General features: G+C 42.8%; 1 protein-coding gene across 4 annotated transcripts in view; it reads left to right on the forward strand.

Moving 5' to 3' along the window:
• Positions 1 to 8,402, forward strand: part of kirrel3l (kirre like nephrin family adhesion molecule 3, like) — a 36,648-nt gene extending 28,246 nt beyond the window's left edge. Inside the window, exons 7-15 of one of the 4 annotated variants that reach the window (XM_041988437.1) lie at positions 42 to 190; positions 278 to 405; positions 1,606 to 1,732; positions 3,529 to 3,629; positions 4,335 to 4,533; positions 5,325 to 5,444; positions 5,615 to 5,724; positions 5,880 to 5,990; positions 6,119 to 8,402. In XM_041988437.1, coding sequence (XP_041844371.1) covers positions 42 to 190; positions 278 to 405; positions 1,606 to 1,732; positions 3,529 to 3,629; positions 4,335 to 4,533; positions 5,325 to 5,444; positions 5,615 to 5,724; positions 5,880 to 5,990; positions 6,119 to 6,610 — 1,537 coding nt within the window. In that variant the 3' untranslated portion in view covers positions 6,611 to 8,402. The remainder of the gene's footprint in view (positions 1 to 41; positions 191 to 277; positions 406 to 1,605; positions 1,733 to 3,528; positions 3,630 to 4,334; positions 4,534 to 5,324; positions 5,445 to 5,614; positions 5,725 to 5,879; positions 5,991 to 6,118) is intronic. The other 3 variants (XM_041988439.1, XM_041988438.1, XM_041988440.1) reach the window with 3 other exon arrangements.
• Positions 8,403 to 10,783: the final 2,381 nt, after the last annotated feature.

Genomic DNA, 10,783 nt, shown 5'->3' on the forward strand with positions numbered 1-10,783 from the left:
AACGAATGCAACAGAATAATGTGATTACTTATCTGTCCTAGGTGGTCCAAAGGAGGAGTGCCCATCTCTGAAGCAAATGGGGACAGTCTCGAGGTGACAGTGGACTATTCTTACTTTACAGACCCGGTCTCCTGTGAGGTGTCTAACTCTGTGGGCAGCACCAATGTCAGCACTCTGGTCGATGTGCAATGTGAGTTTAACTGTTGAAATTTTTAAGTTTATGTTGTTACAAAAGTCGTCTGCTATTGTTTGTAACTGGTGGTTTTCGTCACCCTAGTTGGCCCCCGATTGCTGTCAGAACCCAAGCCAATGACAGTGGATCTAGGGATGGATGCAGCTTTTACTTGTGCATGGACTGGAAACCCCCCTCTGACCCTGGCTTGGACAAAGCAAGGCTCGAGTGTGGTAAGGCAGCAGACACCAGTCACCACTTTATCTTGATGGCAAAGCTTCAATACCCCTCCTCCAGAGAGAAACATTCACACATGGCCTTGAGGCATGAATCCCGCACACTTTTTCCCCGACACATTCTTTTTCAGGCTGAATCTTCAACACCTCTCTCAGCATGCTCCCCGAGGGCTAAAGCCTCTGGCAGAAAACTGTCTGTCCACTGACAGATTCATACAGAATAATCATTGCACATGACATGTTGTCATAATTCCAACACGATCAGCTGGCCAATCAATCAATCAATCAGCCAAGGAGTGAGCTAAGGTGTGGGTTCAAACAAACAGAATTACAACAGGTGTGGCAACTTTTACTGCAGCATGTCTGCTATTCAGGCGTAACAAAGACCCAGCGGTGCTTCGGTATCCATCTCCTCACAGTCAGCATTGTATGTGGAACAAATGGGACGTTTCCACCTTCACTTTACATCACCCTGGTAAAAGTCTTTCAGCGCACAGACTATTAAAGGGGGTATCCCATAGGAGCTTCTCTCCTGGCAACTAATATAATTTCTAAAGCTGTGCTGTAGAAAGCATCCCCAGTACACACTGCATTTGAATGGCATAAGCAATGCCGTCATCTCAAAGGGAGCGCTTTCAGCCACTCTGAGGGAAATGCGCAGGCATTTTTCTAATCCACCTACTGCCACTGTCCCTCACACAACCATGAGTAATGGATTAATTGGGTTACTCCATAAGTGTGTTGGGAAAAAAAAGAGAGTGAGAGGGAGGATGTGGAGATGGAGGGAGGGAGGAGGATGGAGTGGGGATAAATGGATTAATCACAGCTTGATGGAATGACGGGATCAATGAGCTAAGGAGTGAGTGAGTGTAGCAGCTCTAAAGGCGAGGGCCCACTCACACATGGTATGCTACGATCTGTCCCCACTGTTTAATTACAACAATCTCCCCAGCAGCACGGTCACTCAGCGGTGGCTGGAGTGCTTAATGCCGTGATTAAAGCTCTTCACAATGAAATTAAACTCAAACCACCAGCATTTGTTACAATGGTCAGCCCACCTCTGTGCTGCCTCCACAATGAGTGAGCCACAGATAAAGGTCCCTGTTTTCTTTGTCTGCCTCTTCCCTGCACTGCCTCACTTCTCGCTTTCTCTCTCTCTAACACTCTTCCCACTTGTCTCTCTGGATCTCACACTAGGTGCTCAGCAATGGTAACACTTTGCAGCTGAAGGCTGTTACCCAGGAGGATGCTGGAACATACACCTGCAAGGCCATTGTTCCCCGCATTGGAGTTGCAGAAAGAGATGTCACTCTAACTGTGAATGGTGAGTGGTTTCTTTGGTGGAGGAAAATGATTGTGCATTTACAAAGCAGTGTGCTTAAGAAACATTTTGAGACATATAAGTATCTGTAATTTATGTTACTTTATATTACCCCTTCATTACAAATCAGATATAAAAAATGTCCATACCTAACAAGATAATGCCTCATCTATAAAACTAACTAAAAATGTAGGTTTTCAATGAAAAAATCAAAAGAAGGAATTACAGGGTCCAAATCTTAAAAGATTTTAATTATACTCTGAGCCAGATATTCTGACATGACCTCCACATAAAGTAACCACAATCTATATTTTTTGGCTTATTAAAAAGGAGTTTGTTTAGTAAAACTTTATTTTGTCTTTCCACTAATAATTGCAGGAGCATCTTCTGATCCCTGAGATAAGTGTGACCCTTGGATTTGGAGCAATTAGGCTAATTAAAACTTTCTCCATCGTGACCATCTCGAGCAGTTCAAAGATACGACTGATGTGTAGATAGGGATGGTTCATTTCTCTGAGGCTGAGTGAAGTACATGCATTAAACTGCAGTCTCACTTTAGAGATGTAGGGAGGAGTTTTGACAAGGGAGATGAGCTAACAGCTTCACAAACTAGCAATTTACAGTATCTAAAAACAACTCAAATCTCATTAACTTATAGCAACTCAAATGGCTCAATTGTGAATTTTAATACCAGCTTTCCTTTGCCCCAGGTGAATATTTTCTTTGGCACTACATTTCTCAATCAAAGAAAATTAGGATTGTACAGGTAGAGTAATGGTGGTCAATAATGGCTTGTGCAATGGCTGCGCTTTACTGATGCAACACAGATGTTCTCCAGTTGAGAAAATGGTGCTAGTGTGAATATCTGTCTGGGGTAGTGATGCAGTGGTATGAAAATTTACAATAGTAAATGTGAAGGTATGTCAAAGGTAGTGGGATGGGAGCACCATCTTGCAGTGTACACTCCAAATCACTTCTGTTTACAGCCATTATTGCCTGACTAGATTTTGGTCTGTTTGGCTAAAAATGGTCAAATCTAGTAGAGAAAAAAAAGTGAAGGGAGGGAAAAAAAAAGGAGTAAGTTATCAGACTTAAATTTGATGTCCCAACAAAAGTCCAACAAAATTCATGAATTCTTTTTGGGCAAATTCATTAAAGAAAAGAAGTTATAAAATTTGCAAGTACATTCAGCAATTAGTTTCTTCATATGTACCGAGTATCATGGCTCACAATGTTGAGAATATTGAGATAATGAAGATGTTTTTGATATTAAAACCATTACAGTGGACAGATAAGTTTAATATTCAATCATGAGGATTAGACATGAACTTAGATATGAATTTAAGTACAGTTGATGATTTTGCTCTAACAAGAACCCTCATTTTCTGCAATCCCATAGTGTGTTTAGTAAACATTATCTGTTTTACTCAAGTGAACACCTAATTTTTGCCAAAAAATAAATTAATCAAACTCATAAACATGTCTTTCAAGCAAATGCTTTGTAGAAAATGTAAAGCTTGTATGGTATGCACAGAGCCTGAATTCTAACTTCAGGATTGTGTACAGATAAGCCTGTATTAATAATTATATATTTCTATATCGATGGACTGGTACATTTATTAAAAAATCTATGTATTTCTTTCATTAGAAGGCTTTTTTTCCCATAGTGCATTGCCATGCTTAAAACATCCAGAATTATCTATTCAGTACTTGTGAACTGATATCTGAGAGTTTGATGCTTGTCACAACAAAAACTATTTTCTTCTTCATTTCCTTTTTTCCTACTCTCTTCACACCAGGTCCACCTATCATCACAGCAGATGCCACACAGCATGCTGTCAAGCACTCCAAGGGCAAGCTAGAGTGCCGTGTGGGAAACAGTCCCCCGCCTGATAAGATTGTAAGGGAGCCTTTTATTTTTGTGTTGTGGTTCATTCACTTTTCTGTGGAAGTTTACAGTCTCTGTTTCCTTGCTGGCCACACCCACACAAGAGCCATAATCAGACCAGCTTTACCCCTGAACTCACCTTCACACCTTTGCACCACCACATCTCAACCGCACTTGTTAAAAGACACACACAGAGACACATTTACTGCTGTGATTGCACACACATACTTTAGACTGCAGCTATTGTAGAGTTAGGAGAGCTGTAGAAGACCAGCTTCCTGCTGGTTCCAGCCAAACCACATTCAATTAATGGCCCAAGAGGCATCACCCAGCTGACCCCATTGACCTGCTGAACGTACGCTGGGCTGAAAAAGGATAATTAGGGTGTGAGGAGAAGTAAAAGACAGGTGCCCTGCTGGCCCTCTGCTAGAAGCAGTAGAGAGGAGCCTTATTTCACAGTGCTACTACCTAACCCTCCTTAGGCTTCACCCGCGGGGCAGATGTGGGAGGCAGCTTTAACGTGAGCCTATGAGCCATGTCAGTGATGGAACACCTCAGAGGTCAGCAGAGATAAAGCAGAACAGAGAGAAAAACCGATGTTCAGTCAGCAACAGGCAAGAATCTAAGGATGAACAGCTGTGCAGGCCTCTGCTTTGGTCAATAGCGAGGGATTGTTCATAAAACAGCTAGTTACTCCTTGTTGTCTGTTCTCTACAGGTATGGACCTTTGGAGATATGACGCTGTCCTCTGGTTCCTCTGGTCGTTACTCAGTGCAGACTGTGACCAGCGACCATGGGGTTTTGTCCTCACTGGTGCTATCTGAGACTCTGGCACAGGATTTCCAGATGCGATACAATTGCACAGCTTGGAACCGCTTCGGCACCGGCACCGCCCTGGTCACACTGAAGGAACAAGGTATACACTGACAGTTGTTGCAATGCTCTCAATCCCGTGTGTGAAAGAGGTTAGATTAGGTAAAAGCAGTTCCCCTGTCTTGTGCTTATCTTAATTAATGCTCTTTTAATCAATATGATTTAATCAGCAGATGGCTGCTTTAATAAATGTGTTTGCCCCATAACATAGATATTGATTGGGGCAAAACTCAGATAGAGGAGCCCACAAGTGTTTGCACTTAGGATCATACCTTCTATCACTATCTCAGAGCCAAGCTCAGTGTCTCAAGCTGCAGCCCCCTTAAGTTGTCTTAAAATTAGACAGTAGTACTACTTCACTGATGCTATAGTGGGAACCTTTGCAGCAACAGACACCAAAAATAAGGTCCACGGCAGTAATTTACATCAACATAGCAGAGCGGGGTCTCCAGAGAAATGGGCAGCGGTATCTCCTGGAATCTCTAATTAGATTACTGTCTGTTGCTTCATTGCATGTCAGGCTTTGTTACCCTTCCTTCAGAGAGATTAGAGACAATAGCCAGCCTGTGAGATGCCGAACCGCCTGCATGAGCACATGCTATAGAAGAGAGGACTATGGCTTAGTGTAGATGAATTCTTACGTGCTGAAGCGTTTGTAGGATTAACAAGACAAATGAATGGATTTATTTTCTTTCATTTCATCTGATCTGCACTTTTTTTGGACAGACACTCATGTTTTACTATATTTTATTTCATCTTTCCCCTTTTCTTGACAACCATCTACCCACCCTCTCTCCCCGCCACAATTTTCCTCCGTTTCTGTTCCTCTTGCAGAGGCACTGCCTATGCTGGTAATTGTTGGTGGAGCAGTAGGTGGAGGCTGTGTCCTGCTCATCTGTGTCATCACATTGGTTTCCCTCTGCTGCAGGCACACAGGCAAAGGTGAGCTCAACGGTTAGTATGGGCAAGAGGGAAACAGCCAATTCTTCAAATCAAATACTTATACCTGTTAACTGAACTCTGAATAAATTCTGTTCATTTTCACACTGCTTTTAAGTTTTTAAGTAAATTTGTATGTGCAAATCTACCAGGTTAAGTCAAGTAAGTCTTTTAAATTCCTGCAGGTAAAAGGTGCACTCGTCTTTCCAAAAGTGATATCAGAGTCCAGATTGTTCACAGTGATCACAATGCTACACGTGGCAATGACGATGAGGAGGATGTCAAAGAACCCATGGTAGGTCTAATTTTTACTTTCTCTGCATGTGTTAGACATTTCTTTTGATGGGAAGTGGGTAGGGGGTGGGGGGATTACATTAACTACAACATAATGCTCAGACTTTCTGTTGTACTTATTCAAGTAAGGTCATGTTCATCCTTGTAATTCTTTAGAAATACTTGGTCTTCCCTCAGGCTCCGAACAGTAGTGAGTCTCCAGGGACATCGCGCACAGAGCATAGCGACCTCTTGGAGGAGGAGGAGGATGAAAGATCAGACATCAAGGTAAAAGCAAAAACACTTGGGGAAACAACAACTTAAAATAGCAAGAGTGTTATTTTTTCCATCCACTGGTCACATGATGCTGAATAAATTTTGAGCTAATGATTGAATTATTTCTATCTTCGTCATAGGACCCAACCAATGGATACTACAACGTTCATGGTCATGACGACCGTCACATCCGCAGCAGTGGATTCTCTGAGTATGTGCCCAACTCCCGGCCAGTCTACACTCCATCGCAGCTGCCCTCCCCAAGCCCCATGTATGGTCAGCATGGCACCCAACCTCGTGTCTATGACTTCTCCCACCGATATGCCACCAACACAGTGAGCAGATCTTCATATGAACAGCAGCAAGCTGCCCAGCAGCAGCCTAACCAACCAGCTAGCATATATCCCACTGATCCCCTCTACAGTGGCTCAGCTTACCTACCTGCTACCTACGGCCGTGCCTTCACCAGCTATGTTAAGCCTGCTTCCTATGAGAAGGTGGATGCATATGACCAGTCGGATCAGGCAAGCAAGGTGTCTAGCTCATCTCGCTTCTCTTATGCCTCCTCACAAGTGTCCTCCCAGCAGTCAGACTACGGCCGCCCCTCACAACGCATGCAGACACACGTCTAACTTGACAAGAAATGGAGAAAAAAAAGAGGAGTACAAACAGAGAAGTGAGTAGATAAGCAATGCCACTTCCACATACACATGTGGATGGACTAACATGAATGGAGACTTTCTTACTCACAGTCCAGCAAGAATTTGTCTGGACAATATTCAGAGAGTAATGATGAAGATAATGGGAAAACCAACCAATCTGTGATGGATGCCGGGATCTACAATATGGCTACACGATTTCCTGAGCTGGAAAAAAATCAACAGATTGTGATGTTCAAGTCAAATATATGATGGACATTATTGTGATACCTCACCAGGTTATCTTGGCACGATGACCACCCAAAAATGATATTTTGTAAGTGCAAGGGGCCAACTAGAGCAAAAATCAAACCCATCTTCTGAATCTGGGTGGCCAAAACAACTGGGATAGCCGTTTACCTACACACAAGAGTTTACTTTGAATCAACACTAAATGTCAAACACAACCTTTTAAATACTTTGAAAGAAGATCTCACAAGTTAAGACATGTTTGAAGAAAAAAAAAACTCTAAACAGCCTTTTGATGTCTGTCATTTAGTGTCTTGTTGGCATGCGAAAGGAATTCTAAGCACATTTGTGTCTCAATCATCAACAAAAGACTGAGCTGTCCAGAGAGACAGGCATAAACATTTCTGCACAACAGGCTAGCTGTACTGACCAACAAGTGCTACAGGCACCACTCTGTATGATGAGTAATCAAACAGTGGAATACTTCTGACCAGAGTTGCATTCCTGGAACATCCTCTGATAAACGCCACATATTTTGGACATAGCAGTGGATAAAAGAAAGAGATTTGAGGAGAATGTGGATTTTAGCCTTCATTTTAGTGGAGGACTCATTGTTAACTGTGTGTTGTACCAAGATGAACGAGGTGAGGCCATGAAATCCCAAAGATGGTAGTAGCTGTATAGGTAAAAATGGGGGCGAAAGCTAAAATACTGCTGTGCTACCCCTTGTGTTGTTTCTGCTGTTTTCTGATTGTATAAAGAGGAGGATATTATCAGAACAATCAAAACTGGCATTTGGAAAATTGTGGCAATCTTGAACTTGAAATAAACTTGAATGCAGCATCAACTTCAGCAGGCTCAGGTGGGGTAAGGCGTTTAAGGCTGTCCCAAATGCGGACCATTCACTCAAGTTTTACAACTCAATCAAATTGTCTCAGTATGTTTACAAGAAACAGTACTACCCTGAAACACTAAGTATCTGTACAAATGGCTGAGCCCATACTTTCTCTCTGTTGCATGCAAATGATGTGTCTTGTGAAAACCTTCAGCGTTTATATTCATGTCCATTTCATGTTCGAGACATTGGTTTCTGCACCTGATCCTGTTGCATTCCACTTCCCGGATGTTTCAGCATGGAAGCCTGTACTGCCATTCGTCTAGAAAAGCTGTTGCCAGGCAGCCTAATGAGAGAGAACAAAGGTCACTTAAAGTGAGGAGGCAAACATCATCGCTTGTCTTTATTTTTATATTTTATATAAGCCTTAAAGTACAGCGTGTAAGCTGCTCTATTGTAAAGTATCTTTATATACATATGTATCTATCTTGGTTGATTTGTTTGGCTCTTCAGACCTTCATGTCTAAGTTGTTCATCAATCATTGAATGCAGTTACTCTGCTTTTTTGGAAACACAACTAATTGCCATTTGTTTGTTCATTCTTTTAATAATGTATTAAGAATTTTATTTGCTAAAAATGAGCTACTGTTGCTTGTACCTTTGTACACATATTTATATTTAAATAAAACCATTTCCGATAAAGCATTGGCTCTTGTAAATCCTAGAAATCAATGGGCCTGGCGTATAGCATCGCTAGCCATGGAAAACAGTGACAAAGAAATGAATGAATGAATGAAAAATACTTTATTAATCCCAAAGGGAAATTCAATATTGTAGTAGTAGTAATTTTTTTTTTTTTTTAAAACAATCACATTAATTAATTAAGGGCTTTGTTCTTCAGCCTGATAGCTGCTGGAAGGAAGGATCTTCTGTATCTCTCTGTCTTGCATCGGACTTGAACAAGCCTCCCACTGAACACACTCTGTTGTTTCGTCACGGCGTTGTGTAGAGGGTGTGAAGGATCTTCCATTATCTTCGTCAGCTTGTACAGAATTCTTTTTTTGATGATCAACTCCAGCGGCTCCAGAGTTACTCCAAGCACAGAACCGGCTTTCTTGATCAGTTTGTTAATTCTTTTCAAGTCTCTGGTTCTGATGCCGCTGCCCCAGCAGATTGCTGCAAAGCTGATTGCACTTTCAACAACAGACCTGTAGAACATTTGCAACATTTTGGTGCAGACATTAAAAGATCTCAGCTTCCTTAAGAAGTAGAGTCTGCTCTGACCTTTCTTGTAAATGTACTCAGTGTTGCTTTTCCACTCAAGTCTGTTGTCCAGCTGAACTCCAAGGTACTTGTATTCCTCCACCACCTCCACCTCCTCTCCCATGATGGAAACACTTCTATGTGTGTTCTTGTTCCTCCTGAAGTCAACAATCATCTCCTTTGTTTTCTTGGTATTCAAGATGAGATGATTGTCACCGCACCATTTCACAAACTGACCGACCAGTTCTCTGTACTCTGCTTCTTGTCCATCACTGATACACCCAACAACTGCTGAGTCATCAGAGTATTTCTGCAGATGACAGAACTCAGAGTTGTACTGGAAGTCTGAGGTGTACAGCGTGAATAGAAATGGTGAAAGTACAGTCCCTTGTGGTGTTCCAGTGCAGCTGACCACCATCTCAGACACACAACCTTTCAGTCTCACAAACTGTGGTCTGTTTGTGAGGTAGTCGTAAATCCAGGTGGTTGTGGAGGGATCCACCTGGAATTTCTGCAGCTTCTCACACAGCAGAGCAGGCTGAATCGTATTAAAAGCACTTGAGAAATCAAAGAACATGACCCTCAAAGTGCTGCCTGACTGGTCCAGATGAGAGTGGGCTCTCTGAAGCAGGTATATGATGGCATCTTCAACCCCAAGCCCATTACGGTATGCAAACTGTAATGGGTCCTGAAAGGTGTTCACCTGCTTGCTGAGGTGAGCCAGTAAGAGTCTCTCCAGGACTTTCATGACGTGAGATGTCAGGGCGACTGGTCTGTAGTCTTTTGGTTCAGCTGGTTGTGGTTTTTTAGGCACTGGAACAAGGCAGGATGTTTTCCACAGCACCGGGATTCTTCTCTGACTCAGGCTGGTGTTGAACAGGTGCTGGAGAATCGGACATAGCTGTTTTGAGCAGGTTTTGAGAACTCTGGGACTGACACCATCTGGACCTGCAGCCTTGTTCTGGTTCAGTTTCACCAGTTGTTGCATGACTTGGTTACAGGAGACAGACAGAGTGGAGGTGGAGGCAGAGGAGGTTTCAGGAAGTCCTGATGTGGAGGGAGATGAGGTTGTGTCCAGGTCCTTGACTGAGCTGCAGGGTGACAGAGTGGAGGTGTGACAGGAAAGCTGTGGGCTCATGGAGGGTGTGTGGCTAGTTGGGGTTGAAGCAGGAGGTGAGCTAAACCTATTGAAGAACATGTTCAGTTCATTCGCTCTGTCCAGACCTCCATCGGTCTGATCCTCCTTTATCCCGAAGCCAGTGATCTTCTTCATTCCTGACCACACATCCCTCACATTGTTTTTCTGAAGCTTACTTTCCAACTTCTTCCTGTAGTCCTCCTTGCACTTCTTCGTTTGTGTTTTAAGTTGTTTTTGTGTGGACTTCAATAACTCCCTGTCTCCATCCCTAAAAGCTTTCTTTTTGATGTTCAGCAGCTTTTTCAGGTCACTGGTGATCCAGGGTTTGTTATTGGGGAAGCACCTCACTGTTCTTGTTGGAACGGTGTTGTCCACACAGAAGTTAATATAATCTGTCACACACTCAGTCAAGGCATTGGTGTCATCTCCATGAGGTTCACATAGGACGTTCCAGTCTGTAGCCTCGAAGCATCCTCTCAGAGCATCTTCAGCTTCATTAGACCAGGTTCTAATAGCCTTTCTAATGACTGGTTGTTGCTGAACGATGGGCTTGTAGGAGGAGGAGAGAAGAACTAGGTTATGGTCTGATCTTCCTAAAGGTGGCAGGGCAAAGGAGCTGTATGCATTTTTAATATTTGCATAAAATAAGTCCAACGTTTTGTTTTCTCTGGTGGAGCAGCTG

This window comes from Melanotaenia boesemani, chromosome 6, assembly GCF_017639745.1.
Source record: "Melanotaenia boesemani isolate fMelBoe1 chromosome 6, fMelBoe1.pri, whole genome shotgun sequence".
In the NCBI taxonomy this organism is placed as follows: Eukaryota; Metazoa; Chordata; class Actinopteri; order Atheriniformes; family Melanotaeniidae; genus Melanotaenia; species Melanotaenia boesemani.